At 48.9% G+C, this 14,487-nt stretch overlaps 2 protein-coding genes across 2 annotated transcripts in view; one reads left to right on the forward strand and one right to left on the reverse strand.

The window, feature by feature from the left end:
- LOC132571235 (zinc finger protein 883-like) overlaps positions 1-4,680 on the reverse strand; it is a 216,748-nt gene extending 212,068 nt beyond the window's left edge. The window contains exon 1 of the mRNA XM_060237964.1: positions 4,587-4,680. Coding sequence (XP_060093947.1) covers positions 4,587-4,658 — 72 coding nt within the window. The 5' untranslated portion in view covers positions 4,659-4,680. The remainder of the gene's footprint in view (positions 1-4,586) is intronic.
- Positions 1-14,487, forward strand: part of LOC132571344 (zinc finger protein 850-like) — a 359,929-nt gene that overhangs the window by 287,219 nt on the left and 58,223 nt on the right. The window lies entirely within an intron of this gene.

Genomic DNA, 14,487 nt, shown 5'->3' on the forward strand with positions numbered 1-14,487 from the left:
AGAACACAACTACAGGGGAGGAGAGGAAAAGGAGTGCGGCTGGACCACAAAATCAGGAAGCCTGGGTGGCTTTTGCATTCCCATGTGGGCTGAAAAGGGGTTTTAGAGACCCTTTCTACACAAGGACAAAGCGAATGTTTGGGGCAAAAATTTGAGATCAGAATAATCTGAACTACTAAAACTCAACCAGGAGAGTCTACTAGAACTGAGACAGAGCCCTGGAGGAGTTCCTATAGAGTGGTAAAGCAGCAGTACTGTAGTACTTTGGTCTGAACTCTCTGCTCACGACCTGAGTTCGATTCCGGCGGAAGCGGGTTCAGGTAGCCGGCTCCAGGTTGACTCAGCCTTCCATCCTTCCGAGGTCGGTAAAATGAGTACCCAGCTTGCTGGGCGGAAGTGTAATGACCGGGGAAGGCAATGGCAAACCACCCCATAAAAAAGATCTGCCGTGAAAACGTTGTGAAAGCAGCGACACCCCAGAGTCGGAAACGACTGTTGCTTGCACAGGGGACCTTTCCTTTCCTACAGACATACCTGCCGATCCTTCCTCTTCATCACAGACACGGACAAATTGCTCTTCCTCCAGCCAGGATATGAGGTTAGGTTTGGCAATCACAGCTCCTTTTTTGGGTGCAAACAAAACCACAATTATATCTTTTCTGTGTGCATGGGAAAGCCGCCTTGAGCCTGCCTTTCCACAACTAAGAAAGCTGGATCAAAGCTCATTCATCCGGCAATGCCAAATATACGTCCACTGCTTGGCCAATTAGGAACTAAGTCACGTTAGGGAATCCAGGATTGTTCTTATCCAAGACAATCTCTCTTCCATACACACAACAGAAACCAGCCTTCAAAACTCCCTGGATCCCAGGGCCCTCTGAAATTAGAGGTCAAGAGGGACTCCATCTTCTATCACCCCACAGTCAATAAAATGCCATCCTCAAAGTCAGGGATCCTTGTTTCCAAACGAATGCATCCTTAAACAACACCTGTGGCTCTCCTATGCCCTGCATACCTGTGCATACCTGTGCAGTCTATGAGAAATGACCCACATTTTGTCCCAACAAGACTATACCAAGGCATTCCTCGCCTCTCAAAAACATCTCCTGCAATGCAGGTTGGCCCAGAAACCTCATCTCCTTCCCCACTAAGATTCCTACAATGATAATATTGATCATTCCACCCACCCTGGAAGGTGTTCTGGTAGGGCTGCTAAGTTCCCAGGCTGGGCGGGGGTTCCCCCACCCCAGAGCTCCCCAACTCGCTGACCCGCATTGGGCTGGCGGGGGGAGGTCCTCCCCCGACGTCGCTGGCGCAATGATGGCACTCACAGTGACATCATCGCACTGGCAACATTGTGTACTGGCCGCTCTAGGAGCTGTCCCAGATGCTCTAGCAATTTGGGAGGGAAAGCTCTATGCTACAATAGGCTGCAGGGGACTTGGCAACCCTAGGTTCTGGCCAGTGGTGGCTCAGATGGCCCACAAGAGGCCATGATGCTTCCTCTTTCCAATCACCTGGTAAGAATCAAGGAAAAAGGTACAAGAAAGGCCTACCATTTCCTGCCTCTTATTTTCCCCAGACATTTTTCCAGCATTGACATAGCACAACCAGGCCTTTTTTTGTAGCAGGAACTCCTTTGCATATTAGGCCATACACCCCTGATGCAGCCAATCCTCCAGGAGCTTACAGTAGGCCCTGTACTAAAAGCCCTGTAAGCTCTTGGAGGATTGGCTACATCAGGGAGGTGTGGCTAAATATGCAAAGGAGTCCCTGCTACAAAAAAAAAGCCCTGGATACAACGCACCTTCTTTAGGACAGTAGTACAGAGCAAGAGTTCAGTAGCACCTTAAAGACTAACAAAATTTGTGACAGCATAGGAGCAGTCATGAGTCACTGCTCACTTCTTCAGATACTGTGACTCACAAAAGCTCAAACCTTGCCACAAAGCTTGTTAGTCTTTAAGGAGCTGCTGGGCTCTTGCTAAGCTCTCCTGCTGCAGCAGACAACCACGGCACCCATGTTGATCTATCTTCTTTAGGAAAGGCAAGCATATGACCAATTTTGCCAGTTCTGTTTTCCTTCTGCAGAACTCACCCTTACATCCATCCTTCCGTCCACCCTCAGTTTGTAACTCTACGCCAAGGATATCAAACTCATTTGTTATGAGGGCCAGACCTGACATAAATGAGACCTTGTTGGGCCGAGGCCTAGTGACAAGCGCGCTTATTTCTGTAACATAATTGTTGCTTAGGCAGAGAGCAGGTCACCAGCTCTATACTGCTCCCCCCTCTTTTACAACCATTGAGCAAGTAATAAATCCATCTGGCCCAAGGATGTTTATGCTACAGCCTGGCTGGTATTACTTTCAAGTTGTCTCTCTCACAGGTTCACACAGACAACTGTTATCTTCGTCTAGAGATGTGTGAGAATGGGAGATGTTTTTAATAGCCTAAATTCCTTAGTGACAACATCGATAGTGTTTAGTAACCTTTGAACCTGTGACTCAATCTTGCATCTGTATAGTTAGCCTTTGAAGATATCCTATATAGCAACTATGTAACTGTGTATACGCCATTACTCCCAAGGCTTGTGTCCTTGGTACAGCTACTGAATTCCTAACAATAAAAGAAGCTTTGATTTAAAAACAAAAGACTGCTTATTGAGAAATATTGGCGCTTGACACCTAGCCATGTTGGGTTAGGCTGTATGTGTACGCATTTAAGATAAGGTAGCAGAGATATAAACTTTATAAAGGACACATATGAACACAATTAATTTTTAAAAAAACACCTTAAAATAAAACATGCTTAAAACATTAGCACTTGTTGTTCTTAAAGGTGCTTTCTTTGTATTTCTCCCATGGGACCCAGGGAACCGGGCAAAGGAAGCGCTTTCCTTCCTTCCGCAGGGGACCAGGAGGGGGAGGAGCCTCAGCCAATAGAAGGAAGAGAGGCTTGGCTCAGTAGCTCTGCTGTGCAATTGAGAGAGACTGGCAAAGCAAGTTCTTCCTCCCTAAGGGAGATGCCTCAGTCAATGGAGAAAATAGAGGCTTTGCTCTGAAGCTCCTGTGCAACTGAGCAAGGCTTGCAAAGCAAGCTGTGATGTAGAAGGAAGCAAGAGAGAGGGAGAAGGAAGCAGATGACAGCCAATTGCCTGGGGCCCTGATAGGAGCCCTCTGAGGGCCTGATCTGGCCCCCGAGCCGCATGCTTTAAGCCCTTTGCAAGCACAGGTCAAGGAAGCCCCGGACTGGAGGGAAACACCTGCTCTGACTCTCTCTACAAACAAAGCATCTCTTGACACCACCTTCTCTTCATGTCCTCTCGTTTGATGCAGGAGCTTCCATTCTCCCCAAGGAGAAAACTGAACTCTAACCATGCCTATATACAGGATCAAGGAGCTCGGGCATCATTAGTCTCCACAATATCGAGGAGGCGAGTCAAGGGGAAAATGAATTCCTTACCCAGAGAGGCCACATTCCCAAAATTCTCCAACATGACTTCTTGGTACAGAGCTCTCTGGGCTGGGCACAGCAAAGTCCACTCCCCCTGGGTGAAATACACAGCCACCTCTTCGAAGGACACTTGGCCCTGGAAGAAGAAGAAACCATTTCTTTATATCAGTGGTAAATTGGTCCATGAAAAAAAAAAGTCAACAGTAAACAATTCTTGAAGAGCAACACAAAAAGGAATGGATCAGAGCCCTGAGGTTTTCCCTTCCTAGCTCTGCCTGGGGCATCCTGGGGCCTAAGGGACAGCCATCATGCACAGGGAGCTACCAGCCTGCCACCTCTCTGGCTTCCTTGCTGAAGTCATAAGAACATCAGAAGAGCCCTGTTGGATCAGACCAATAGCCCATCAAGACCTGCATCCTGTCTCACAGAGTGGCCAAACAGTTCCTCTGGAAGGTCAACTACAGGGCAGAGAGACTGAGGCCTTCATAAGAAGAACTGGGACAGACCAATAGTCCATCTAGTCCAGCCTCCTGTCTCAACACAGTGGCCAACCAGTTCCTCTGGGCAGCCAACAACAGGGGAAAGAGGCTGAGGCCTTCATATGTAGAGCTAAGTCAGACCAATAGTCCATATAGTCCAGCCTCCTGTTTCACATTGTGGCCAATCAGTTCCTATGGATGGCCAACAACAGGGCCTTCATATGAAGCCTTCATATGCAGAGCTGGGTCAGACCAAAAGTCCAGCTAGTCCAACCTCCTGTCCTACACAGTGGCCAACCAGTTCCTCTAGATGGCCAACAACAGGCCTAAGAAGAGCCCTGCTGGATCAAACCAATGGTCCATCTAGTCCAGCCTCCTGTCTCACACAGCGGCCAACCAGTTCCTCTGGAGAGCTGCCAACAGGGCATAGAGGCCCAGGCCTTTCCCTGATGTTGCCTCCTGGCTCTAACTATAGTTTTATTGATCCTGCAAAGGATTCTCTACACATGATGAGAGTGACTATTTTCTACCTACCTCAGTGGACAGTGCCAAAACCCAGCAAAAGTTGCCCCATCCTCTCATCCTTGCAACAGAGAAAGAAGCATCTCTGCCCTCCAATGCACACCTTCCCAAGGACACCCCATCACAGTACCTGAGCTGGCTGCATGGTGACTGGCTTCCTTTCACCACCTGGAGGAGATGGTGGAGAAGACTTCAAAGGCATTTTTCTGCTGCTTGGGAGGGAAAGAAAGAAAGCAGGTGGGAAATTGTTTTTGCTGTCACCTTTCCTTTAGGAACCCTCCTACCTTCCCTCCCTACCCCAACCCCTTCCTGAAGACAAGTCATAAGAACATAAAAGAAGCCATGTTGGGTCAGGCCAGTGGCCCATCCCATCCAACACTCTATCACACAATGGCAAAAAAAAACAGGTGCCATCAGGAGGTCCACCAGTGGGGCCAGGACACTAGAAGCCCTACCACTTCTGATCCACGCCCCCCCCCCCCCCCAGCACCAAGAATACAGAGCATCACTGCCCCAGACAGAGTTCCAACAATACGTTGAGGCGAATAGCCACTGATGGACCTCTGCTCCATATGTTTATCCAATCCCCTTTTGAAGCCGTCCATGCTTGTAGCTGCCACCACCTCCTGTGGCAGTGAATTCCATGTATTAATCACCCTTTGCGTGAAGAAGTACTTCCTTTAATCCATTCTAACCTACTGCTCAGCAATTTCCTGGAGTGTCCACGAGTTCTTGTACTGTGAGAAAGGGAAAAAAGTACTTCTTTCTCTATCTTCCCTATCCCAGGCGTAATCTCGTGAATCTCTATCATATCACCCCTCAGATGTCCTCTCTTCAAGCCAAACAGCCTCAAACACTTTGATGTCTTTTTTGAGATGTGGTGACCAGATTTGTTTCAAGATACCTATTTGTCTGTTAGTCACCAATGCTTCTGCCCTTCCCTTGATCTTCCAAAAAACAGGGCAAGGATTGTGTTTCTTTGAAATACCTAAATACTTTGTTCCATCATTCCTTGCACCTGCGTCCTACGCACGCCTCCATGGAAGCTGAAGCTACTGAATCTCTGTCCAACCTTCCGAGGTGCTGGTTTCAGATTCGGCACTCACGGCTTTGCAGGGGGCCGCCAGTTTCTGCATCTGCGCCTTCCACCCCAAATCTCCCCCTCAGCCCCCCCCCCCCAATTCATTTCCCCCCTCTTGCATCTTCTCCCGCCTCCCCCACCCTGGTGGACTTACCAGGAGCGGGGAGGGAAGAAGCTCACCCGGGCAATTAGCTTCTACCATAGAGTTTTGCACCAAAACCAGAGCATCGCCTCCCAGGTGCCTACGTCACGTACGGGTGACCCAAGCCGCACGTCGCCTTCATTTCCGGCTTCTTGCCTTTTTGGAGGAGCCATTCCCAACCCACCCCCTTATCCCGGCAGCCAGCCAGCCATTGTGGAGAGGAACTACTCAAAACCTGGGTGCCCAGCATCCCTGTCTCCCCTTCAGCCCTTTCCCCCTCTTGCATCTGCTCCCTCCCCCCCCCACTCCTTTCTCTCTCTTGCATCTGATCCCTCCTCCCCCGCCCCAAATCTCCCCCTCCGCCCCCCACTCCTTTTCTCCTCCTGCATCTGTTCCCTCCTCCCCCACCCCAAATCTCTTCCTTCGCCCCCCACTCCTTCCCCCTCTTGCATCTGCTCCCACCTCTCCCCAATGTTCCCCTCTGCCCCCCCATTTCTTTCCCCCGCTTGCATCTGATCCCTCCTCCCCCACCCCAAATCTCTCCCTTCGCCCCCACTCCTTTCCCCCTCTTGCACCTGCTCCCACTTCCCCCCAAAATGTCCGCCTCCGCCCCCACTCCTTTCCCCCTCCTGCATCTGCTCCCTCCTCCCCCACCCCAAATCTCTCCCTTCGCCCCCACTCCTTTCCCCCTCTTGCATCTGCTCCCACCTCCCCCCCAAATCTCCCCCTTTGCCCCCCACTCCTTTCCTCCTCTTGCATCTGCTCCCACCTCCCCCCCAAAGTCCCCCTCCGCCCCCCACTCTTTTTCTCCTCCTGCATCTGCTCCCTCCTCCCCCACCCCAAATCTCTCCCTTCGCCCCCACTCCTTTCCCCTCTTGCATCTGCTCTCACCTCCCCCCCAAATCTCTTCCTTCGCCCCCCACTCCTTCCCCCTCTTGCATCTGCTCCCCCCTCCACCCCAAAGTGGGTCTATAAAATTTGGAATCTCGAATAAGAGTAATGATGGAATGTATTGTATATGACCTAGTTAGGTCCTTATATTCCAGTTTATACTGTAATTTCTTTCTCTTTTGTTTGTCTTTTTCCCTTGATGTTTGTTTTATTAATAAAATATAAAACTTGAAAAAAATCATTCTAGTTGCCCTTTTCTGCACTTTTTCCAATGCTATAATATCTTTTTTGAGGTGCGGTGACCAGAATTGTACACAGTACTTCAAATGAGGTTGCACCATCAATTTAGATAGGGGCATAATCATACTGGCTGATTTGTTTAAATTCCCTTCCTAATAATTCCCAGCATGGCGTTTGCCTTTTTTATTGCAGTTGCACATTGTCTCGACATTTTCATTGAGTTATCTTCCACAATCCCAAGATCTCTTTATTGGTCATTCTCTGCCAGTTCACACCCCATCAACTTGTATTTATAATTTGGATTTTTGGCCTCAATGTGCATTACCTTGCACTTGGCCACGTTGAACCTCATTTGCCATGTTGATGCCCACTCACCCAACCTCAACAGCTCCCTTTGGAGTGCCTCACAATCTTCTCTGGTTCTCACCACCCTGAGCAATTTAGTGCCATCCGCAAACTTAGCCACTTCACTGCTTACTCCCAACTCCAAATCATTAATGAACCAGTTAAAAAGCATCAGACCCAGTATTTAGCCCTGCAGCACCCCACTGCTTATCATCCTCCACTGCAAAAATTGCCCATTTATACTCACTCTCTATTTCCTATTAATTAATTTTGTATTAATTAATTCCCTGTTAATCCTTCATTATGTGCAATGGAGGGAAGGCATTTAAAAGGTGTGCAGTCCCTTTAAATGTGATGGCCAGAACCCCCTTGGGGTTCAATCGTGCTTGCCATAACCTTGCTCCTGGCTCTACCTGCAAATCTCTCAGATAGTTCTTGAATTGGACCGGGCAACCCTACACCACAAGGTGGGTGTGAGTGGAGAAGAGAATGCTCTTAAGTGGCTGTGAGGCTCCATTGACTCAGGAGGAAGTATCAAATGAAGCAAGCGGATGAATAAATAAAGAAAGCCGAGGCTCCCTTGGGGCTGAAAACAAACTTCAATGGTGGCGCGCTTCGCGCCCCCCCCCTCGGCCGCCGGGAGAATTGCATGAAAAGCCCGAAAGCGTCGGAGGGAAGGAAGGCGGAAGGGGAGTGGGTTGCAACCAAAAAGCAGACAATAGAAACCGCGTGTCGGCGATACGTTGGCGGCCCCTGGAGCTCTCTTGCAGACGCGTGTTTTGGGAGGGCAAAGGTAGGTGCGTCTGGAAACCGCCGCATTTCTTATCTCTGCAAGGCGAGGCGCCTGGGAGGGATTGGCACCCGGAGGGAAGAGATCCAGAAGGCTGCCTAGGATTTGAAAGGGGGAGGGGAGCATCCGCTTTGCAAGCAGAAGGTCCCCGGTGTCTCCAAGCAAGGGGTCAGATGGGAGTAGGGCGAAGGGAAAGAATCCGCCCCAGTTGCCTGAGACCATTTTCCTCCCAGATCCTGGATATGGGCGGCTGGGGGGCGCCGGCGGGAGATGGGGGGCAGGGTTGCTAGATCTATGTTGGGAAAGTCCTGGAGATTTGGGGATGGAGCCTGGGAAGGACAGGGACCTCTCAGTGGGGTGCAATGCTGTATAGTCCTCCCTCCAAAGCAGCCATTTTTTTGCAGCCCCCTGCGGGCTGGAGTTGAGGTGTAATTCTAGGCCACAGAGTCTACCTTCCAAAGCATCCATTTTCTCCAGGGGAAATGATCTCTGTAGTCTAGACGTGAGCTGCAATTCCAAGGAATTCATATGTACGGGGCAGTGATGTTCTGTGTTCTTGGGGCTTGGGGGGCAACAGTGGAAGGGCTTCTGGAGTTGTGGCCCCTCTGGTGGATTTCCTGATGGCATAGGGTTGCCAGTCCCCGTTTGGAGGCTCTCCCCCTGCTTCAGGGTCATCAGAAAGCGGGGGTAAAGGGGAGGGAAATGTCTACTGGGCAGTCGATTATTCCCTATGGAGACCGATTCCCGTGGCATAGTGCAGGGGTGGCCAACGGTAGCTCTCCGGATGTTTTTTGCCCTCGGCTCTCATCAGCCCCAGCCAGGATGACTGATGACTGGGGCTGATGGGAGTTGTAGGCAAAAACATCTGGAGAGCTACCGTTGGCCACCCCTGGCATAGGGTATAATTGAGAATTGATCTGCGGATATCTGGGGCTCTGGTGGGGGGGCTGGTTTTTGAGGTAGAAGCACTGAATTTGCAGCATAGCATCTGGTGCCTCTCTTCAAAAGACCCCTCCCAGTTTCTAAAAGATTGGGCCAGGGGGTCCAATTCTATGAGCCCCAAAAGAAGGTGCCCCTATCCTTCCTTATTTCCAATGAAGGGAAGGCATTTAGAAGGTGTGCAGTCCCTTGAAATGTGATGGCCAGAACTCCCTTTGGAGTTCAATTATGCTTGTCCCACCCTTGCTCCTGGCTCCTCCTGCAATGACTCCTAGCTCCACCCCCAGAGTCCCCAGATATTTCTTGAGTTGGACTTGGCAGCCCTGTGATGGCACCTGGGCTTTGACTACTGTGTGACACAGGGCGTTGAACTGGATGGGCCAGTGGCCTGATCAAACATGGATTCTGTTATGTTCTTATGGGATCCCCAGGTCCCACCTGAAGGCTGGCATCCCCAGGAGGGAAAATTGAGCTTGTGGGTCAGTGGAGTGAGCCAAATAAAATGAGGATGCTGCCAAAGGTGGATGATTTGGGAAGGGGGAAGCAGAGACAGGACTTTGTGCAGCGCAGGGGCAAGAAGTTGCTGTGGGGTGGATCTAGACGATCATCTAGGGCGCCAGCCTTCAGAGTAGACTAGAGGGTGTCAGGCAAGGAGGGTTTTTTTTCCTCCCTGGGGGAATGTGGTGGAACAGAGCTCCAGAACCTCATCAGGGAAACTAAATTCTCAAAAAAAAAAAGTTCATGATGGGCACCCATGTGTTTCTCCTTCATTTCCCTCTTGAGAGTTCCAGCACCTCTTTTTCCAGAAAAAAAGCCCTGTGCCAGGGTACCATGCACCATTAGACTCTTTCAAGACCCCAGTAGTTCCAGAATCACAAACAGCCCATTCCTTTAATGGTCGTTTATTAACTCCTGACAACTGTTGAACAAAGCAGGAGTCAGGTGCACCTTTAAGACCAACCAGGTTTTATTCAGAACATAAGCTTTTGTTTGCTAAAAGCACACTTCTTCAGACGAGGGTACAGTCTATGTACCTGATCCCCTTGTCTGAAGAGGTATGCTTTTAGCACACGAAAGATTACGTTCTGAATAACACTTGGTTGGTCTTAAAGGGGACACTTGACTCCTGCTTTGTTCAACTGCTTCAGACTAACATGACTGCCCACTTGGATCTCCAGACAACTGTGTATAGGCATGGCAGACTTTGCAAAGACTGGGAGGGCCAGTCTTAGGACCTCTTATATGCTTTCATTATAAGCCGTTACATTTTAAAGATGCACGGGGAAGCAAACACAAAACGCGGGAAGTCCCCAATTTTTCCCCTTACAGACATACCCAGGTGTTACTCGACTGGGTAGTTGACCTTGGTTGCCTAGACAACCAGCTAGGCTGGCAGAGTCTTCTTGATAACTGTTGCAAAGAGATAGGCAAAGCAGAGCAAAAGAGCAAGGAGAAAGAAAATCAGAACAGTTCAAATGGCAAGGCACTTGACAGACTCAACCAGGGCAAGTTGGAATCCAGCACAGAAAAAGATATTGGATATATATCCCCCCCCCTTTCCACTCCGAATTTCAGAGTGGCTCACAATCTCCTTTATCTTCCTCCTCCACAACAGACACCCTGTGAGGTAGGTGGGGCTGAGAGAGCTCTCCCAGAAGCTACCTCCTTTCAAGGGCAACCTCTGCAAGAGCGATGGCTGACCCAAGGCCATTCCAGCAGCTGCAAGTGGAGGAGTGGGGAATCAAACCCGGTTCTCCCAGATAAGAGTCCGCACACTTAACCGCTACACCAAACTGACTCTCAGAAGGAGGATAAGTTTGCCTTTTTGGCTGAACAACCCCCCCCCCCCCCAAAAAAAAAAAAGTTTCAAAGAGTTGGGGGCGGGGTGCATCCAGGAGTAATTCCTGAAAGCCTCTGTCATTTCAACAGCCACTCCTACCTGGAAAGGAGGTGAGTCCCACTGCACTACTTTTGTTTTCATCAGCTGCACCAGATGGGTCTATGGTTTTCAACAAATATAAATATAGCAGAAGTCAAAGGGAGGAAAAAGAGGACAGACAGACTCCAGGCAAAATTCGGAGACACCTCTGCGAATTTCCAAATTCAAAGGCACTAAACTTCTGAATCTCAGAGCCAGGAGGCAACATCAGGGGAAGGCCTCAGCCTCTATGCCCTGTTCTTGGTTTTCTGGAGGAATTGGTTACCTGCTCTGTGAGACAGGATGCTGGACTAGATGGACCACTGGTCTGATCCAGCAGGGCTGCTCTTATGTTCTTATGCAGGCTTCACCTCTCTGCCCTGTTGTTGGCTATCTAGAGGAATTGGTTGGCCGCTGTGTGAGATAGCAGACAGGACTACATGGACCACTGTTCTGATCCAGCAAGGCTCTTATGCTCTTAGGAAGGCCTCGACCTCTATGCTCTGTTGTTGGCCCTCCAGAGGAACTAATTGGCCAATCTGTGAGACAGGATGCTGGACTAGATGGACTATTGGTTCAAATTAGGAGAAGGAAATTTTACTTGCAAAAATAGAAGCACAGATTGCATGACATATCCATACACATTTCACTTATTGGGAAAGCCAACTTGCCATATCTCCAAGCCCTTGTACGAGAGAGAAGTAACGATGTCCTATATAAGATGAAACAGAAGGCAATCAATAGCCAAAGAGGCTAAATGTCTAACCGAGGAGAGAGTGGGGACAATTGCCAAGTGTACCTGAGTGAGAGAATTCTCTTAGCCCTTTTCCCTCCTAGATCCTGTTGCATGTAGAGTTACAAGTTTGAGGGACTGGGGGGGAGAGGTATTTCTAGCCAGTGGAAGCATCACTGGGTGTGTATTTGTGGCATGAACAGGATGGTTTTTCAGCTCTTCCTTACTCTTGCTTCTCCCTTGAATGGGTCTTGCTGAAATCCCTCCAAGCAGAGCCAGTTTAGAGTAGTGGTTAAGAGTAGAGAACTCTAATCTGGGAGAACTGGGTTTGATTCCTCACTCCTCCATATGCACCTGCTGGTGTGACCTTGAGTCAGTCACAATTCTCACAGAGCTGTTCTGCTCAAGAGCAGTTTCTGTCAGAGGTCTCTCAGCCACAGGGTGTCTGTTGTGGGGAGAGGAAGGGAAGGAGATTGTAAACTGTTCTGAGGCGGGATATAAATTCAATCTCTTTTCTTCTTCAGTTGCCCCCACGGGTGCGTTTGATTCTGAACCCTGGCCTTGTGACATTTTATGCTGGTATTCTTGAAATTATATGTTTTTATGAGTCTTTTTGTTGTTATTGCTGAACTGAACCATGGGTTTAGTCACAGACATGTGACCCTCAGTGCCCTCAGTTTCCATTTATGCAAGAGACGATCCTGAAAGAGGAATTTGATAACTATTTTATGTAAATAAGTAAATAAAAACTTGTGAGCCTTTGGTAGCTCTGTCTGGTTCCTTCTATTGGGCATTTCTTCTTTGTCACTGTGAGGTTCAGAAGAGCCTTGGGAGAGAAGAGATTGGATTTATACCCTTCCCTTCACTTGGAGTCTCAGAGCAGTTTACCATCTCCTTCCCTTCCTCTCTCTGCAACAGACACCCTGTGAGCTAGGTGGGGCTGAGGGAGCTCTTGAGAGAACAGCTCTGAGAGAGTTATGACTGATCCAAGGTCACTTCAGCAGGTGCAAGTGGAGAAGTGGGGAATCAAACCTGGTTCTCCCAGATAAGAGTCCGTGGACTTTACCACTACACCAAATTGTCTCTCCTTAGGGGTGTCAAGCATGCATATTTCTAAGTGCCATGATGGTTTCTTAGACAGCAGGCCACTAGTATCCACCGACCCCTCCTCTTTACAATGTTTGGGCAAGCAGTAAATCTATCTAGCCCAAGGATATTTACGCTACAGCCTGGCTGGTAAAGCTGTGAGGTGCCTCTCCCCCGGATTCACATAGACAGTTCTTATCAGGTCTCAGAGAAGTGTGAGAAAGGGAGATGTTTTTAATAGCCTAAATTCCTTAGTAATAAAAGAGTTACTATGTAGTAACCTTTGAACCCATGACTCAAATTGCTTTAAACCCCAAACCTTACCCCTCTTAATTTTCTTCCCCACAGACTGCAGAAAAGCATCGCTGTCATCACATTCTAGGCCTTCAGTTCTTTGTGGTGAAATGGAAACAGCTACTATTCAGCCAGCTCAGGTAAGAGGGGGTTAATCGGGGGAGAGGCAGGAGGCAACTTTGTGTGTGTTAGGATTGTGGCGGGGAGGGGGAGCTGATTCTGGCACTGCAGAATATTTGAGCTGCCCACTCAGAAGGCTATGAAATCCAACAATTGTTTCACAGGAAGGTTTTAGTCTTGGCGGGCAGAGGGGAATCACCCCTCCTTTAAGAGAACATAAGAGAAACCATGTTGGATCAGGCCAATGGCCCATCCTGTCCAATACTCTGTGTCACACAGTAACCAAAAATCCCAGGTGCCATCAAAAGGTTCATCAGTGGGGCCAGGAGCTTTATGTAGCGTTCCATATTATGAGCAACTATATGTGACCTTTTTTTTTTGGGGGGGGGGTCTGTTTCAGGTTTCCTTTGAGGAGGTAGCTGTGCATTTCACGGCGGAGGAATGGGCTTTGCTTGATCCAGGCCAAAGGGCTCTGTACAAAGAAGTCATGCTGGAGAATTATGAGAATGTGACCTTTCTGGGTAAGGATTCCTTTGCCTTAGGTTGATCAATGCCACGTTGATATTCCGATTATGGATCCCAATAAGCAGGGGTGGGTTTCTAGCAGGAGCTTCTTTGCATGTTTGGCCACATCTCCCTGATGTAGCCAGTCCTCCAAAAGCTTACAAGACTCTTTTATGTAAGCTCTTGGAGGACTGGCTGTATCAGGGGTGTGTGGCCTAATACGCAAAGGAGCTCCTGCTAGAATTCCGCCCCTGCCAGTAGGGATGTGGTGTTCCAGGTAGGAGGATTTGTGTTCAAAAAGAGAGCAGACCGGGCGAAATGAAATTCCTGATGCTGGGTGGGGAGCCACGGAGATGGTCCCTGGGTGAGTGACTGAAATCTTTCGGGATTCTTTTTAAAAAATCATGATATGAACACAGGAGTTTGGAAATGACAGGGTTGCTCCAAGTCCTCTTGGGCCACATCTTCCAAGCCAAAACAAGGAATTCTTCATTTGGTATGTTTTTATTTTCAATGCTCAGAAATTCATCATTACTCTTCGTATTAAATCTCTCATTTTGTGTGTTGTGCCATCAAGGTAAAAAGGTAAAGGTAGTCCCCTGTGCAAGCACCGAGTTGTTACTGACCCATGGGATGATGTCACATCAGGACATTTTCTTGACAGACTTCTTACGGGGTGGTTTGCCGTTGCCTTCCCCAGTCATCTACACTTTCCCCCCAGCAAGCTCATTTTACTGACCTCAGAAGGATGGAAGGCTGAGTCAACCTCAAGCCAGCTACCAGAACCCAACTGCCGTGGGGATCGAACTCAGGTCCTGACTGCAGTACTGCAGCTTTACCACAGAGCTCTTGCTTCCTACTTAAGGTGACTCTATTAATGAATGTCCTGCTCTCCAAAATAACAAAGTTATTTAAGGCCTTTAAGGCCAACAAAGTTTTATTGAGAAT

Source organism: Heteronotia binoei, chromosome 5 (assembly GCF_032191835.1).
Source record: "Heteronotia binoei isolate CCM8104 ecotype False Entrance Well chromosome 5, APGP_CSIRO_Hbin_v1, whole genome shotgun sequence".
Lineage (NCBI taxonomy): Eukaryota > Metazoa > Chordata > Lepidosauria > Squamata > Gekkonidae > Heteronotia > Heteronotia binoei.